General features: G+C 38.7%; 1 protein-coding gene across 3 annotated transcripts in view; it reads left to right on the forward strand.

Moving 5' to 3' along the window:
- The window catches only part of pard3aa (par-3 family cell polarity regulator alpha, a), a 363,711-nt gene that overhangs the window by 121,300 nt on the left and 222,646 nt on the right, over positions 1-19,765 (forward strand). For 2 of the 3 annotated variants that reach the window (XM_056738007.1, XM_056738008.1), the window contains exons 4-5: positions 16,166-16,332; positions 18,933-19,070. In XM_056738007.1, the coding sequence (XP_056593985.1) occupies positions 16,166-16,332; positions 18,933-19,070 (305 nt within the window). The remainder of the gene's footprint in view (positions 1-16,165; positions 16,333-18,932; positions 19,071-19,765) is intronic. The other variant, XM_056738009.1, reaches the window with a different exon arrangement.

Below are 19,765 nucleotides of genomic sequence, written 5' to 3' on the forward strand. Positions count from 1 at the left end.
TGGTCTTGCTCCCTACTACTTGGCTGGACTAGTGCATTGGAACACCTCGGGAAGTGTCTCTGAGGTCTTCTGATAGCCACTCACTGGCTCAGCCACGGACTCGCCTTAAATCTAGAGGAATCCGGGCATTTGCTGTGATTGGTCCCAGGCTCTGGAATTCGCTACCATGTTACATTAGATCTCTGTCCTCTGTCCCTCTATTTAAATGCCTTTAATATCATTTTTTTCCCTTTATTATATTTTTTTGTTTAGGACTGTGTAATGCACTGTGATCAACTTTTGTTGTGTTCATGTGTGCTATATAAATAATAAACTGAAATAATAATAAAATAATCTCGGCCAAATAGTGTCCTCTCCTAACAAACGATACATCAATGGAAAGCTTATTTATTCAGCTTTGGTATAAAAACTGACTCTTATGATTGGTTTTGTGGTCCAGGGACACAAATGGAAATGTGTATCTCAATACTGTATCTCGAGATCAATCATAATCTTACCTCTTTAAAACTCTAAAATCTCTAACAGCGATAATGATGCATTACCTATTTTTTTATTTTCATTGCTTTGATGCTACTAATCTTATCATTTTGATTTTAAGACTTTCACTTTGAATTCTAAATATAGGGTCAGGAAAATTAAGCTATTTGTCTAAAGCCATATTTTTCGCACTATTTTGCTCTACAGTATTGCCTGAAAAATATTTGCCTGATCTCACACACGTTTAACTCCAAGATGGGTAATTCCTATCATAAAACGCATACTATTATTAGAAAAGTGCCATACTAAAGCCCCTCACCTAACCCCTCCCCTAAAGTCAGTTGCGCAAACCAAATCATACGAATAAAATTGCACAGTGAATAAGATATATACCAATTAGCAACCTTGTTAAGTAGTTACGAATTGTGACCCAGTCTGTGAAAACCAGTCTCAAAACCAAATTTTTAGATAACAAGCATCAAAGTTAGATTTTAACCATTCATTTAAAATAAATTAATTAAAGATTATATTTTATATTATATACAGCATGCTCTTTACATTATGTAGGATGTTTTTTATTTCTTTGTATAAAACAGTAAATCAACCAAAAATATTAATTTAGCTCACTATTGACCTGAGATTGTGTTTAAAATATATATAAAGTCTCAAAATTTAATAAAACGGTCACAAAGGCAGCATGCGTACATAAATAAGCAAACTGTTGTTTAAAAAGATTTACTATAGATACGTTTCCATAAAAGTATTTCTCAGTTTTTTTTCGCAAGCCTTTTCATCTTTTTCAAGCCTAGGCGGTTGATAGGCTATTTCCAATCTCGAACAAGACTCTGAATCAGAGTTTGCCCTCGATGACCAGCTTGATTACATAACTACCTCTCCTCATCAGTTTTTCTCGCTGGCTTATATTGATGATCGATAAATAGTCAAGGCTGTTCGTGACAACTTCCCACAAAAAACAGACTAAAAACCCTGCCGGGACCCTGGGAGAACGGAGATGAGCATGTTACTCACAGCAATAACGTGAAAAAATATCCCAGCTGCAGTTGTGTGGCGATGGCCCTTGAGCCCGTCTGATGATGTGTATAATCACGCATATTCAGAGTTTGAGTCTGCGGAATTTGCATTGATTGTTCTTCAAAAAGGGAAAGGGGAAATAAGACCCCCTCTTTATGTTTGATTATTAAAAAATATATAATAAAAACATTCAGCAGAGGTCAGGGCAACTAATAATTGGATTGGTGATGAGATGTAAATTATGGTAATGGATGTAATTTGCTTGTAATTATACACGATCGTGTGTTCGTCGGACTCGTCTGACACTGCGGCGTAATCTCGTGAAAAGTAGAGGGGGAGAAATAAAACTTTAAAGCTTTATGACACTTTCGTCTGGTGTTGAATCTTAATGAAAGTGTGCCGGCTTTAGACTGTCTGATTTATTTTTGCTGCGTTGTGCGGCGTAGTCGTAGCGTGCTGGCTGAGTTTTATAAAGTGTTGGTAGTGTGTAGGCGAAGATGTGGAGCTTGCGCTGAGCAGGGGTGGTCTCTGGTGGGTTCAGAGAGGCAAGCACTCATTAGCAGGGTGTGTGCTACGTTCAGGTGCTATAGCCTGGGGCAGGCTTGCTGACACGCAGCCTCTCTCCAGTGCACTGGATCTCTTTAGCTTAGCCTCAGTAACTCACTGCGGCACATCTCCCTCCTTCACTTCTCCTCATTACCAAGCATCCTTTCCTGCCTTTACACCACATATCATTATATTCCATCATGCACCTGGATAGACCACTATTATGATGCTCATTTAACCATCGCATCACATATCCGTTACGGTAAACCGATTAAATGACTTTAAGGACCAATGTGTGATTTTTTTGGAGACACTATTGTCAAAAATGCAATATAATATACATAACTATGTGTTGTGGTGTGTAAAACCTTACATAATGTAGCGTCATGTTTTTATGACCTTAGAATATTTCTATCTACATACATCGCGGGTCCCCTCACATGAAATTCACTATGTTGTTTCTACAGTAGCCCCAAATGGACATCTCCTACAGCAAAGAAGAGAAAATTTGACGACATCTAAGTCCTGTATCAGCCCGTAGAGGTTCAAAGGGAGGGATGGAGTGAGCCATTGGTTGCAATTCTTGACCTCACCACTAGATGCCACTAAATTTTAACTTTAAAGAGTTCACCCCAAAAATAAAAATTCAGTCATCATTTATTCACCCTAATATTGTTCAAATCTGTGTATGACTCTTCTTTCTGTGAAACACAAAATAAGATATTTTGAGAAATGTCAAGGGGGGTCTATTATGTTTGTGTACCAACATTCTTCAAAATATCTTCTTTCTTTGACCTATCATATAAGTTTGGAATGACATGAGAAGGATTAAATGCGAAAACAATTGTAAAAATTTGTCAAAGCTGCAAATAGTAAAGCTGTCATTTACTCTCCATCATGGTGTTCTTAACATTGTATAAGACTGTATGAAGAATGTATGACGTTCACTTGAGAAACCAAAAAGGAAGCATTAGCTTGAATTACTCCACATTTTCATATGCTTTTTCATGCTTCAAAACGGAATTAGGAATGTCGAGTTACAAAAATGACAAAGAAGTACCACGAAAGCAGTCCATATGCCAGAAAGCCGTACAAAAGCTTTCTGAGAGCGTCAGACTAAAATTCTGCTTGCAAATCTTACACACGATGACATGCATTTCCGATTTAGCTTCATTTGTAGTGCTACAATCAATTATATTGTGTTTTAATTCGTGAAAGTAAGAATGCAATTTCAGATGGAAGGCAAGAGTGTCTCTAAATAACAAATGTATTCATCATTTTCCCACACAAAGCTATTGTATGGCTTTTAAAGATTTAGAAAATAAGTAATTTAGTGTTTTTTGTAGGTTTCTTTGAAGCTTGACAGCACCTGTTCTCCTTTTCTTTCATTGTGCAGAAAGAACCGGCTCCTTTTGTGTTCCACGAAAGACTCCAAGCCATACAGGTTCGATACGACACACATAAACGATGATAGAATCTTTATTTGTAGGTGATCTGTTCCTTTAAAAGCACACCTGGCTGTTCGCTCGTCTCCGAAATAAACAACCCAAGTCCAAATGTAGCTGTACCTAAGTAGCCCACATATGATCCACCTGGTCTACAGCACCCCGCTGTTGCTGTATCGTGATGTTTGTCCGGCGTTACATCCCCCAGTGAGACTGTAGGGGGTCGGTTCCAGCCCAATGGTTGGTATCAATGTGACGGACAGGGGGTATAAATGCGGTGACAGTTAACAGGGGCTTCCCCGCCTGTGCGCCGATGACACACAAGATTCTCAGCCATTAGGAGATTGCCTGCAGGGAAAAGTGCAGACACCTGCGGGCAGGCCAGCATTTATATAATCAATTTGTTTTGTGGCTGGCCGCTGGGACACCTCCCGCCCGGCCTCGCTCTTGAACCGCGGTCTAGTAGACGTCATTAGGGAGACATGGAGGGACACGACAACTCGACATAATGGCAATAATATAAGGGACATCTCAGTGAAGGGTAGCGTATCACATTTAAAGAAAGTTGAACGCAGTTGAAGGTTTACGTTGAGATTTTTATAGTTTATTCAATGATGTTTAATGTTATGAAAGAAAGTAAGATCTTAAAAAAAGCCATACAACCACCGTATGGAGTATCACAAAGTGACTTTGTCATTGAACTGATTTTTTGGGTTTGTGTAGGAGCTGTGGTTTATTAGTTTTGTCTTCTCTTAATCATTCCTCCCTGTTCCATTAGCAACCGTGACACAACGAACACAATAGGGAGGGACAGAGACCCCAAATGTAGCTTTAACACTGGTGTGGGTGGCAGACTTGCCTAATTTAGACTATTAGTCAGGACTATAAAATTGTCGCAGGGAAACAAGGAAAACAATTGTTTAATGGGGCATATGAAGACTGTAGAGATGAAAGGAAACTTTAAATGTTGATAGGATGACTAAAACTGTAGTAATACTGTGGTTGATATATGTATTCCTTCAGGCATGATTTATTCACAAAAAAAGCATTAGCGTTTAGAACCTTACTGCTTTTATAAAACGGTTACAACATAGTACAAATATTAAAGCCCAAAACATGTATAAATGCAAGTAAAATCACTGAAGGTAAGTTTATTCTCGAGCTTCAGACCTACTCCGTAGCCTCTAGGCCATAGCCTACATGTTGGTTTTCATTTATACTTCTACGCATTTTCTAGAGGCGTTGCAAACATGGGGACCGAGTGGCACGACTTCCGTAAACGGACTTTGACGTAGGCAGTCATCCACCTAAAGTTTTCTGCTATTTTTGTTAGATTTACTTTTGAATATGTACTGTTTCTCAGCTCCCGTGGCCTCATGGGAAATAGAAGTGTCCATCCAGTGCACACTCACAAATCTCGGCAGAAGCAGTAGACCATTTGGGTATTTCTCTCCTGCTGATTTAAAAAATATGAAATCCATTTTTTAAGTTTGCTTTGCGATACTTTCTGCGCTCACACTACTGTCGTCTTTCCATTTTTAGCCTCACTAAATCATTAGCAATGTCACCCAGTCATCTGCATTCACGCGGAACGTTGCATTTCAAGCCTTTAATTCAAAGGCTGACTATAAAGAGAAGAGCACATCAGTGGGATCAACTTTGTGAATACAAACTAAGACGGGATCACTTTCCTTTCTGCCAATCCCCACGGTGCTGTCAGAGCGAAACACCCACATAATTTGTGCTTGCGCTTGAAAAAAAACACGGAAGTCAAAACTCTGGAGTTCATTAGAGTTTATGTGAATTTGTCTCTTGCGCTCGCTGAAAGTTGTCTCTTTTTCTCGTCATATGAGGGTCAGAACCGGGGATCAGCTTAATCAGACCTCTCATTAATCTGCTAATGATCTGTGATAAGATTGCCGTACACTCCGTTTCCTATTCACTCTCGCTCTGTGTGTCACAGGAAATTGCCTCTGCTAGCTTCCAAACTTTGTTTCTGTCTCGCAGTGCCTTCCAAGGAAAGTCCTGCCATCAAAATGACATATTAGCCTTTTAACACACTCAGATTAAATTGGAAATGGTCCGTGTCCAAGTCTGATTCCGGCAGCCTCATCTTCGAACGTATTTCCGCGATTTTGCTGAGATAGGCAAGTGTCTTGACTTTCTATTGAACCAAACAGCGCAAGGTGACTTACCTACCGGGGAGATCTATAATAACAGGAGAAAGCTCATTGGCAGTTGCTTGACTTGCGCAAGACCCAAAGGAAGTTTGTGAAATCGAATTTTGGCAGTATTTAATCAGAATAACTCTGAAGCTGCAAGGAGATGACGTCACAACATCTCTGATTGGCTGATGGCATCACTAGAAAGTCACTCAAAGGAATAGTTCACCCAAAAATGAAAAATCTGTCATCATTTACTCAACCTCATGTCATTTAAAACCTGTATCACAGAGCACAGATGAAGATATTTTGAAGAATGTTGGTAACCAGACAACATTAAACCCCATTGACTTCCATTGAGTGAACATAAAACCACAGAGACATTTCTCAAAATATCTTTTTTTTAACAGTGAGTTTAAACTTCAAAGGTCGCACACAGGCCAGCAACAAGTATTTAAATGTTTTTTTTGCAGAACATTTTTGGTAAATGGAGAATGCTTCTTGCAACCGGTTGGTTGGACCATCTACTGTGGCATCCAAAGCCATCCAAATGGCAAGGATAATAGCACACAACTAATGTAAATATATTTAATTGATCTCAAACATTCTTATCCATCATACTCCATCAATTCGTACCGTAGTATGAAAGAGTCTTTGGCATGGGCTAACAATCCTCAACCATGACTCGTCTTTCAAGTGTTGATAAATTGGTGTGGTGATTTGCATGCGTGGTTGAGTCTGGGTGACTGTAGCCTCAAGCTCATCCTGACATCAATGAGGAGAATAATGCTTTTGGAGGCTGCGTTTCCCTTGCTAACCACACGCCTTCTACACGGAGTCATGCAACAATGAGAGTAAAGGGAATGTCACGTTTTAAACACATAATTCCACCAAAAGTGCTGTAGGGAAGGTATGTTGAGTGAAGGCAAAAGAGAGGCACTCAGCAGAAGTACTACGCTCTAGAGATTATCGACCGTTTGTTTGAAATCCGTTTTACTAATTGGTATGTTCAATATCACTTACAGAGAGAGAGAGAGAGAAAGAGAGAGTAGATGACTCCACCCACACAATGTCAAGCTCATAAGATGAAGCACCCGTTTCACATGAGAAAGTCCATACGGACCCTGCTGGAATTTCCTGGGAGTTGTGGTCTCGCCCGAGAAACTCTTAAGTGCTGTTTGTTTTAGCTCTGTGCTAACCCTCCCATTTTATTATAGCACTTTATCATTGGAAGACTCACCCGATAGCCAGATGCTTACTGATATGTTTAAGAAAGAATAATGGGGTCATTAATGCAAGTGCTTGTTTTGGCTCATGAATCAGCACTTTGATCTCAAGTATTTTTCTTGGGGTTCCCCTTGATTATTTTTATTATTTTTGACATTCAACCTAAATAGCCATACAAGATTCTGAGGTGGGAAACATTTAGAACTAAGATGAATTGATTCGAGAGTAGTCAGAGGTTTAACAAGTCACGCCAATTTAGTTTCTTCATCTTTGAAAGCAGGGGAATTTAATGTTGCAATGGTGTTGCGTCAGGTGAAATGATATATGGAAATGAACTCTACTGTTTTTTGATGTGTTCCTGTTGCTTAACTTGTCAAAAATTGCATTTGTTATGGGTTTGGTTCCCAGAAGGGCACACATTGTATGTTGGTTTGGATAAAAGCAAGGATGTAAGACTTGAGATTGTGAGGTTCTTATTTTTGAAAAGCATATCTAACATTTAAATTGTGGATATAGTAGATATTTTACTGAAGCACTATACCCTCATTGATTGGATGGACTGACCGGACTCAGATGACATCATCGTTAGGCTCACATCAGTTTGCTACTCAAGAGGATTTGTTGTTTCTTGACAGCTGGTGACATTATAACACAAATCCATTTGACTGATCTCCTCAATCAAGGAGCAATTTTCCAAAATTCTGTATTTTCACTTGATTGCTAACAACATAATAGGCAGCTTAAGAGTCTTTAAGGTTGTTTGTACTTGTTTTATGTGTTAATTTTAAAATAATAGATCAGTTTATTGTCAAAGAGTACATGCACCACATTTGTGGTATGCAGATGATTTTCTTTTTTTGAAAACTTAACATAAAAACTTGAATGAAACAATCATATTTATTTCTTTAATACTGCTTTTTTATTTTTTAAGTATGTTTTTATTTATATTTTTCTGAAATAAATAGGAGGAGTTAAATATGATAGAGTGGTTAAAGATGAGGCAACACACACGTTTCTGCAAACTTCATATTAATCTTCAGTACCTATACAGTAGTTTTGCATACTTTGTATCTTCGAAGAGTATCTTTGATCAAAATAATAAAGAGAGATACAGCTGTACGATTATTTCTGGAGAAAGACGAGCTGCTGGAGGCGGGCAGAGGGGGCACGAGCACACAATACATCATCGCATTATACCTACATAACTGTTGATTCACTATAAGTTTGTGTTGTTTACATTTTGCAAGTACAAAACAGACATATGACTTAGTTTGACTTAGCGTGTGCGGTTCATGTGCTGAATCTTTTAGCGCAAAGACCGCGGCATCTATCAGTTTCAAACGATCTCTAAATCCAGTGTTATATCCACCGTTTATAAAACATTCAACACTGAAATGCAAATAAACAAAACTATACTTTCGTCAGCCGAGTGATGCAGCATTAATGGGCGTGCTCTTTCTCACGTTGACTGGTTGACAGGTGGGCATGCTCTTTTGCTCCGTGGATGACGCATGAGCATGCTTTTCTGGGAGAATTGTCCAATAAGGGACTAAAAACCCATTTTACGAAACTGGAATCCATGTTCAAAAATTTTTTTCTGAAACCTGTACGAACCCTTGCATAGTGAAGCGAGCACAGAAATACGACGTCATACGTTCAACTAATTTTTGAAAGGTTGACCTTGTTTAGATTGAGAAGCCAGCATGTTTAACAGTGTAAGGAAGTCAGAATGCATGAAATAGCTTTTTACCCCACCTTTACATTTTTTGGGTGTCAATATTGGTCGCAAGAGTTGTGAAACTCCAATGGTAAGAATACGACCTCACGTTGTGTCAATCACATTTACACGCTGCCTCAGACATTTCCGTCTGTCATGTTTAAGACCTTAAAAGTTCCTCCATATAAATCTTCGGCCATGCTTGCCTGTGAGGGATTGTATTACTGTACCAAGGGTAGTCGAAAGACTTATATGCAAAATTGTCCTATGTTGTGACAGCAAATATTTTGAAAAAATATTAAGATATATCTCTCTTATGCTATTTTATATGATAAAAATAAATATTGATAAAAGCAATGGTATATCAACAGTTTGTTTTCTAAATCTAAATCTTGCTGTGTCACACCATTTAGGACACATTTTCGATTTATTCTTCAACACCATTACATGCATGTCTTGTGTTGATAAACAGCAAAAAATAACGCAGAACACTAATTTAACCAACATGGAATAAGAAAACTACTTCTTCCTGCCAAACTGTTTATTTGATATTTTTTAACTTGGCATCAACGCAACATAAAAGTCAGATTACCCATAATTCCCTTTTCCCTTTTCAGCGTTCCTTCACACTCAGTGTGTTGGCTGCAGTACCATTTGTAATAGAAACTTAAAGGGTAAAAATCTCAGAACAGATTGAAACATTATCTCCAAATTACAACATCTGCTCATTAAACTAACGTCTGTGTGTTTGAACGAAACATTTGTCCTTGTATTCCTACTTTTTCTCTATGGATTTGGTTTTTGCCAGCAGTCCTTTTCTTCTTTCGTTGTTTCTCTGTTCCATTTCCTGCATCCAAACATGTGGTTTTTGTCTAACACAGAATGGTAGAGATGATTCTAATTGGGTATGCAGTCGACAATTCAATAAGCAATCAACAGTGAGACCCCGTGGTAATATCTGCTGAGGATTCCTGACCCTACACTAAGCTTTTTCATCTGGAGCACAATGAAGGAGTGGGGAAGTTGGCCTAAACGTTAAGATTGATGTTATGTGGGAGTTCAGTATGTCATTGTGTGCTGCTGGTATGCATTAGTTGATCACACATGCATCAGTGAGTCATTATTCTTTGTGTCTTTAGCTCATGTTTAATGATGTTTAAAATGAAATAAATTCTGTCACAGATAAACACTCACACCCTACCGGACTCATCTGACCAGAGATGATCTTTTCAGACCCTTTTTTTCCAAAGTCTTTTTCTATTCACTTTTTCTCCATTCCTCATTTAGACTACATTAAAGGAGCAGTTCACCTCGAACTGAAATTTCTGTCATCATTTACTCACCTTCTTTTCATTTTTAACCTCTATGACTTTCTTTGTTCTGCGAAACACAAAAGAAGATATTTATAAGAATGTCGTTAACCAAAAACCATTGGTCCACGTTCACCTTTCGTACGGACACAAAACCAATGCAAGTCAATGGGGATCAACGGTTTTCAGCCACCAACATTCTTCTTTGGTGTTCTGCAGAAGAAAGATGTCATACATGATTGAAATTTCAAGAGGGGAGTAAATGATGACAGAATTTTAATATATAATTATATGGCCAATACTGAAGCCCCGCCCCTTAACCTAATGGTCACTTGCACGGAAGCAAATCACACTAAGAAAGAGTGCAATTTCATTTGAATTAACCACCTTGTTAAATATTTTCGAATTGAAATGAGACTGTGTTGGGTTTGCAGTCCCACCTCAAAAAAATCTCAGGAAACCTCCAGTGTTTCAGTGTTTTCTGTCAGGCAGTCTGCATATTTAATGCATGGTAGTAAAAAATGCTTACAGCAGGATTGAAATGTAATAATTCACGCTATTATAAAATACAGTTAACATTTCTGATTTTGACTGACAGTGGTACCTAGAGTATTACATTTCCATATAGCTCGTCGGACAAGCTCACTATATCCTGTTGGGAAAATGGCTCCATGGTATTTACATTAGAGGAGATGTGACTGGTTATAGCTCAGCAGAAATGTTTGGTTAGCTGATTGGGTCGCCTCCAGGGACTTGTGCTCTCATTCCACCCCAATAGCCTGGTGGTGACGCTGGCTGGGGTGTTGCCACTCGGTGTTGAGTTAATTGCCCTCCCCGGTGTAACACTGATTGCTGTCCCCAGCATGTGGGAAACGTCGACCCAGATGAGTCAGGTTTCATTTCGTGAAATCTGGCCATTAGTTCCCAGTTTTGTTTTTTTAAACCCTTTGTTTCATACAAACTGGATGTTTATTTAATAGTTATATATGTATTACACTTTCTCCCTTTGTTAGGTCACGCTCGTCCTGAAAATCCACACATTTTTGTTTAATACAATATCCCTAACAGCTCTTTGCTTGCTTTGTGTGCTCTTAAAAGGATAGATTTTTGTCTTTTTGGACACACACACATTTTTTATTCTGTGTCTTTAACCTCTCAGAGAGCCAGAAAAAACAATGCTATGTTTTGTATTCTTTCCCCTGAGGATGTGGTTACAGTAAGAGTTGATTTATGTCTTTGGCTTTGCTTTTGCTTAATACATTTTATAAAACACATCTGTTTTCTCAAGTTGTCTCATAATATTACTTAACAATTTGACTTGAGTAAACAAGTGCCACCTTCATTTCATCTCACGAGGATGAACATTTGAGAAAATCAAGCTTATTGATCACCAACAATTATTAATCACTAATAAATGACAAAACTTTAATTGTAGCTGGCAGAATTGCTCATACAAATTGTTTATAGTGTAATTTATTATAATACAGTCTGTGTCTGAAGATTTTAGTGGTCTGAGAATGTTGAATCGATCTTTCTTTGTTTTTCTTTTGTTTTCTCTTTCTGTCCTTGAATTCCCATGTCTTTCACTCTCACAGTCGGACAGATTTTAAGTTTTCATTCCTTATCACGTCTCTCGCTTGTATTTTATCTGAAACCTTTCACCTACCAGCATGTCAAACTGAATGGACGCTGTCCAGTCACACTCTTCAGCAGCCAAGCAGGAAGCACTCTCTCCACATCCGCCTCAAAATCCCCACAGCATGTCACTACAGACCACCTCCTTACATCCCAGGAGGTTGAAAATTCCACAGGGTATTCCTATCTCATCTAGTCAAGATAAACTAAATTGAGAGTTAACCTAGTGGGAAGTTATAAATCTCTTGGATGGTTAGCCATCTTGATTTACACTCCTTTTTTAACACATTCCAAAATATTCATTTAATGTAGAAGGCCTTTCACGATTCCCACTGCTCCCATGAATACAAAGCCTTTTTCCAGTACTTTAAAGGCTCATATATCTCCTTGAAGAGGAATTTTTGTACCCCAGTGGCAAATGCAAATGCTGAGATACGGTTGAAAGAGGTTCCTGCCCAATCCCTCCAGAGATATCAATATGGATGCTCTGGTGACACTTGGCTCTTTTAAAAAATGCTCCGTTGAAGACAATATTTCATATTTTATTAAGTCAGCCCTTTCAATTAGACTCCTCAGCCCTCTAAATGTTCAAACGTTGGCTGGTCCAAGAATATGAATCTTCAGACCAAGGTCATGTTTATAATATCTAAAGACCACTCTTAAAAAAAATTGCTTTAAAAGAAGAACCTTTCTGTTACACTAAAGGTTCTTTGTGGTGAAAAAGGTTCCTTAGATTATGAAAAGTAAGAAAGAGATGGTTCTTTGTGGAACCAAAATGGGTTCTTCTATGGCAAAGCTTTGAAGAATCTTTCAAGCACCTTTATTTTTAAGTGTTATCCATAAAATGATGCCTGACTTAGACACTCACTTTTTGGAAGTTTAGAAAGGGCGTTGAAAGAGGAAAAAACGGTTCCCGGCGTTCCCGTACATCGCTGTGTCTTATCAGTATTCCTCAGCACTCCCCGTCCTCTCCATTACCCACTACTGGCAGCCAGTCAGGGACACTTTCCTTTGGCAGGTAACTCGCCCGCAAGGACAAAATGGACACGAGCAATTTAAATGATTGGAAGAAGTGCGTAATATATTAGAAAGCACTGCGTTTGAAAAGTCTGAAGTAAATCGCGAGTTATTAGTGCCAACTCAGCAAAACAAAACACAAGTTTTATAGACTAAGTAGCACATGGAGGATTAAAACTCTCATCTGTGTTATAAGTGGTTGGAATCACATCCCGTGCAGATATTAAAGTGGACGGCCATGATGTTGAATACCGCCCTTACTGTGGATCGTTCAGAGATACCGGTGAATGTGCTGCGTTAATTACAGACTAATCCACAAATCTTCAACGCACGGCCCTCGAAGAGAGGCGATGGATTAGAGATGTAAATATGGTGTCTGAGTGGGAGTCCCTGGTGAGATTAAACCCGATCCTCGGTGTGGAGGTTGTTTGCCGGCCTGTGTTTCCCATTTATGCTCCCTCACTATTCATAATCCTCCATGGAGGGGTGAAATTGGTCCTTGGTCCTCATTAGAGGCTCTGGCCGTACCCCTAACACACCTGAGATCGATGGGTGCAGGCCTTTAAGTGGTCGTCGTGGTTATTAAAGGCAGGAGAAGCCAATTTCGGGGTGAGGAAAGCTAATCCAATCACACATTAGGAACACATATTGGTTAGTGGAGTGGGTAAGAGGAAAGGGGGGGTGGAACTGTTGTGTACGGAGGAACCACTTGGATGCAAGACAAAAGCCATAGTCAGAGCGGCATCACATGATTTGTGCAATGGATGTTGCCATTGTGCAAAACAGGTTATTTTTGTGAAACACGTGGACAAATTTGATTTTGTGCTTATTGGCCATGTTGATTTCATCATTTTTTCAAATCTATTGTGAGCTTTTGGGCTGGAATCCCAAATGTATTTCTTTGGATGGGAATGTCCTGGGTAGTTGGAATTCATGACATATCTATTTGCTCACATTATGTGAATTAGTATGAATAAAAAATCTTTTTTAACTACATCAAACAAGCGAAATAACATAAGCATCAGAGGAACAACCACCTGTTCACACAGTGCTTTCAAAGCAATCTGGTTTGTGAATTTCATGTTTGGTCAAAATAAGCATTTTGAACAGCAAAAAGAGAAAAATAATGTATGAGGTTAGTTGAGAAGTTTCATATGGGTTTACTCAGGCTTCATCTTTAAAATGATTTTGAATATCTGTCCGAGACCGAATCTCTCGACCCGGTCTGTAATGGATTCCAGAGACACCTTAAGCCCTTTGCTTCTTTCTGCTTTGATACAAACTACACAATTCTCAAGCAAACCTTGCCAGTTCAACAGCTGCATAACCTGCAAAACCTTTTTAGCTTTAAAATAATCACAACATTAGTTTCCTGAAACCATTATATACAATTTGCCTGTCAGTTCTTGTTATAACCTGTTTGACATTAGTCATTTGAAATCTAATTTTGTGAAGGCCAACACAACGCATGTAGATGTCATTATATATATATTTTTCCTAAACCATCTCTCTGTGTTGCATTGGCCTCTCTGACTCAATGCTGAATGTAATTTCTGACATGGGTTGGAGTTATAAGGTTACGCTCTTATTAAGGGGCCCCGTCATTGGACCCATGAAGCAAATGTGAACTGACCGTGAACAAGAGGAAGTGTATTAAAAATCATTATTGAGTTCTGGTCGTAATTAAAGAATAACATTACTGACGCCCCTCCATGGCCTCCCGTGGTGCAAGTTTGTCTTTTTCTTGGGTTTGAGTTTTGTGTATGATGGGATATTTTATTACTGTTCGAGGGGTATTTTGTGTTGAGTTCCATATGCAGACTCACGGTCAGGGATGGTAGTTGCACTATGGGGAAATGCTGCAGTAGGACACTGAAGGGTGGCAGGTGGTTGCTGGGACATTTGCATAATTCTGAAAGTAACGTGTCGTGTACACTCATAGCGAGTCATAAACCCGGTGACCACAGAATTGAGGACCTTCAAGTGCTCAGAGCTTGTGCAAGTGTTAAGCCTCTGATAGTCAGGGAGACTCTACCGTTAAAACTGTTTGCATGTTGTACTTAAAGCAAAGATATTAGTGAACTTTTCTTGACCTCACACTGTAAAAAAAATCTTGTTAGAAACCCTACAATTTGCTGGCTGCTGAAGTTGGCAGAAAAATACAGTAATATAAAAAATTGTTCATGTAAAATTATGTTTTCATGTTTGTCTGGTAAATTTGCAATCTTTTTCAGCCTTTTACTGCTTTTCAAAATATGTGAAAAATCTGTTCTGTAAAATTACTTTTTTTTACAATGCAGTACAGTGCAGTCATTGAAAGATACTTAAATAATACATTTTTGAAAATGGTCTAAACCAGCAACGAAATGACAGTTTTTCGATATCAGCTAGTTGTATAACAATATTCTCCATACAAAGTAATTGTTTTGTTTCTACTTCAAAAAGTTCTCTCTTAGGGTTTAGTTATCTGAAGTGGTTTCTTAAAGGTGCAATTTGTATTTTTTTGTGGAAAAAGAAGCACAATTTTGTTAATAATCAAAAACATACACAATCAAGGTTCAAAACCCTCTCTTTACCTTACAAAAATTCCCAAAGATAAATTTACAATAATAATTTATAATTTCAGCCGTATGGTTGGATTTTTTTGAGGAATTGTTTTTCAGCATATCTAAAAAGTTACTGACAGACAGATATAAATTCTGTTTTACTGTAAGAACTACAAATACTTACCAAACACTCTACATGACGCCTAATATGTGTATATTTACTGTTGTGTAGTTAAATGTTAAAGATACGTATCTGCAAGTAGTCTGCAAAGTAATGTTTCAAACATAGATGGCGATAGAGAGGCAAGTTAAGTATTTAATTTTATATTACATTTTATTTTTAATTTAAGAAAAAATTAAAGACCTATCGTTTTTGTATTATTTTACATACAGTAGGTTAAAAAACTTTGATTGTCAATTGTATTACAAGTTCTGTTTTGTAATACATATCGATATTTGTATAACTATTGTGAACCCAGTATTGTCTATTTTTTGGAATTGTATTGAGTCTATGAACCGTTTTGTCATGGTCTCTAGTGAAAGTCCTATTTGATACATCAAATGTGTGAATAGAATTGTGGACTCCATAGCACCTTCAGACACCAATCCTGTCTGCCGATCTGAGCTGTCTCAGACAGAAAGTGTGAACCTGCATCTGACTAATCCCCTCTCATGCCCTGCAGTTCAAAGCTATTACAGCTCAGCAGCACATGGAGACCCATGTCTCTCATCTCCCAATTGTTTCAGAAGAGTATGTGTGTGGTGTGTGTGCGTGTCGGAGAACAGTCCCAGCTTAAACTGTCTTATTGCCACTGCCTTTCTTTGCAAGGCTCAGAGGAACTGGCTTTGTGTCAGACAGAAATGCACTGCTGTGTCCCTCTTACACTTGCGTGTGACTGAAAGGGCCTTTCAGTATGATATAATGGAAACTGAGGTGATGTGCTGTGTTTTCTATTTGTGTGCACGTTGGGTGGTTGAAGATGCTCAAGTTGTGAGGGAGACACAGATTCGGTATTAACAAGAATGGTCTTTTCTCACTTTTCTGTTTCAGACATGCCCTTGCGTGTACGCCGTAGCAGTGACCCGGCCCTGGCTGGCCTGCCTGAAGCACAGCTACAACCAGAGGAACCTTCCCGCAAGAACCCAACACGCTGGTCCACCACTGCAGGGTTCCTCAAAGTCAACACCAACAGCGGAACCAATAGCTTAGAACGAAAGGTGAGCTTTCCCTATTCTTTACAATAGACTTTTTTTCTCCCGTAGAAACGATTATCAGCATCGTAAATCCTCCAAAGTTTTATTTTTTTATTTTTTTATCTATGCTTAAAACACTTTACTTTGTGTTATATTATCTTTGAATCAAATTATAAAAATAAATAGTTAATGCTAATGGGAGGGTGTTTCTTATACACCTTCTATGGAAGTCACTGAAAATTTGATATCATTTTCTCCTTTGACTGGCTTATCAGACTCTCAATTTTTTGTTTATTTTGTTGAAAGTAGTGAAACGCTATCGTTGAGTTTATCTTTTGCTTTTTTAAGCAAATGAACATGCAAAAAATACATATTTGTGGTAGTCTCCCATTCACTGCTATAGACGTGTAACCAAATATGACGACTTCCGCTGCTGAGAAACCCGGAAACATATAAAAAGGTTCATTGTGAAATCAAAGAGCTTAAAGGGATAGTTCACCCAAAAATAAAAATTCCTTCATCACTTTCATTCTTCTGCAGAACACATTTTGAAGAATGTTGGTTACTGAACACAGAACTTACCGAGACATTTCTCAAAATATCTTCTTTTCTGCTCCATAGAAAAAAAGAGTCAGATACATATTTTGAATATATATAGAGACTATTCATTTTTGGGTGAACTATCCCTTTTAGGCTGTAGGCCTCATGAACCTATCAAGCAATTTGCTTCAATCATTCCTCAGATGCCCTCGACATCCCTCTCCACTATCTGTCGCCGACCTGGAACTTTCTTGGTTATGGACTCATATGTCTTTGTGGTTAGAAGAATGGAGTCTGCCTCCTTTGTTTGTACCTTTCCTCATGTTCCGGGCCTCATTTCGACGGTCAGTGCCCTTGGCTTTAAATGAATCAAAGAGCGTCCCATTCTCTGTTTTCCTCTCTTGCTTCCCTCGGGCAGCCAATGAAAAAGAGGCCAATTATCTTCGCAAAATGGATGCTCTTTCGCAGCGATGACAAGCCTTCAGTGCTTTGGAAACAGCAATATTCCAAATTAAAACGGAGGAGAAAGGGAGGGGGGTGAAAGATGGAGTACTCAGAATGTGACACTGCAACCTGCGATGAGATTAGTGCATCTCACTGCGTTCACTGGTAATCCTGTTTAAAAGCACTTTGCTTGTCGGTTCCTCTATAATCCAGACACCGCACTCTCATTTCGGTAGAGCGGAGGAATTAAGCTGTTATTTTTACCTTTCGTTCTGCACCGGATCACTTCATTCTTTATTGTTGTTTTTGGGGTGAAGTGACAAAAGCTTGAGGTGTTTGGAGTGTCTGTTTTTGGTCGATACTGTCAGACGACTATAGTCAGTGGGATGAGTAAACAAAACACACATTACACACATCTGTCATCTTTTACTCATCAACAAGTGGGTCAAACCTGTATACATTTTGTTGTTCTTCTAAAAACTAAGAAATATATTTGGAAAAATGTTTCGTAACCAAACTGTTCTGGGGCAATATTGACTACTTTACTAGGAAAAAATTAAATGGCAGTCAATGGTGCCCTAGAACAGTTTGCTTTCTACATTCTTCAAACAATCTTGTTTTAGGTTTATCAGAACAAAGAAGTTAATACAGATTTGCAACAATTTGAGGGTGAGAAGATGATGACAGAATTTTTATTTGTGGGTGAACTATTCCTTTGAGATTTTTTTTGCCTTGAAGTAATATGCACATTTTATCCAAATCATTGTTTGGTCTTTATGGACATTTTCTCATATGAATTGCAGCATCTGTCTCTTAGTATCTCTCCCTGAACTCAGGAACACGCAGACCTCCTGCTGTATTTGAAGGCTTTGCTGAGTTTGGCCAATGCATTCATTACAAAACACACCGCACGACGTCTTGATTCATAAGACCTGCTGTTTGATGCTAGAGTTGTCTATATTGATCATTTCACCAGTCTGGAACATTAAAATGATTTTGTCTTCTAACACCCCAAGATCTCTTTATGTCTATTGTCTTGTTGCGTGTACATTTTCAGACACGGTCTTTAGCCAGGAGCAACTTTGCTCTGTGGGCTTTCTAGGCTACGGCCCGCTGTGTCACAAAAGAACCTGTTTTAGGTTTGCTCTAAAAACTCCTGAAATTGAGTTTTGATTTGCGTACTATAGCTGGAGGAGCGGTTTATTTCACCTTTGTGAAAACATGCGGTGTAACTTTAGAGGCACAGTGTGAATAACTAGCTTGTAATGGAGCTCTTTATTGGTAAGAAATGAAATTAGTCTGTCCTCTAAATCTAGGTGGCCCGAATGATATCATTGCGGGGCTTGGATCCAAGAAAAGCTTCTCTTGTATGTCAATGATAATATTTTTTGCAGTTAGTTAATATTTTTGAGGAATTTGTTTTTTTGGGGGGTGAACTATCACTTTAATAATATTACTATGCTGGGAATAAGATCTCTCAATTATGATTGTATTAAGCTAAATTGAATGCACTTTCGGCATGACATTATGAAAACATGGAGGATTATAGTGAGGGAAGGCTTGAAGATCTTTGTTTTATAACTGTATTTGAATGCACCTCAGACGACATTATGTTTCATTCTGTGCATTGTGTTTGTCAGGGTAAGGCTCTGGATACTTACCGCAGCCTTCCTCGTGATTCCAGCGCCTGGGCCGCCCAGTTTCAGAGGGAAAACGCTCGCTCCTCTCTCAGCGCCAACCATCCTTTAGTGGACCGATGGCTTGAGCATCAAGAACAGGTACTGTTAGAATGACAGATAAACTGTTTAGTTGTAGTCTGTGTCAGTTTGAGCTCTCCAAAGGTACATAACTTCCACAAAGGGCCACTCGTGGGCACTCTTATGAATCATAAAATGAGAAATGGCTGCCAGTGAGGACTCGTAAACTTCAGACATGTGGACACGCTGGCTGTTGCATGACCGCGAGTACACATTAAGTGCATGATTTAGAACAAGGCCAAAAAGTGTTTTTGGCTAAGTGCACTGTTTCCCTCGGATCTCTTCAGACTTTTTGATTCTTGCCGTTTTATTTTATTTTATATTGTTTGTTTATATACAATATATACAGTGAAAGGTCTAGTGTGTGACATCTAGTGGTGAGGTTTTGAATTGCAACCAATGGCTCACACCACCCCTCCCTTTCAAAGTACTATGGTGGATAGCACAGGACTAAGATGTCGTCACGTTTTCGCTTCTTTGCTGAAGGAGTATAACGTATTCACGAAACGCCCTCTGTAGAGCACTTTGTCTGTTTAGGGCTACTGTAGAAACAACATGGTGAACTCCATGTAAGGGGACCCGCGGTAGGTAGGTACCTCATTCTATGGTAAGAAAACATAACGCTTTATTCTGTAAAGTCTTTATACACATCTGAACACATAGTTATGTACATTATATTGCATTTCTGTCAATAGATCCTCAAATAAATGACACAC

This window comes from Triplophysa dalaica, chromosome 23 (assembly GCF_015846415.1).
Source record: "Triplophysa dalaica isolate WHDGS20190420 chromosome 23, ASM1584641v1, whole genome shotgun sequence".
In the NCBI taxonomy this organism is placed as follows: domain Eukaryota; kingdom Metazoa; phylum Chordata; class Actinopteri; order Cypriniformes; family Nemacheilidae; genus Triplophysa; species Triplophysa dalaica.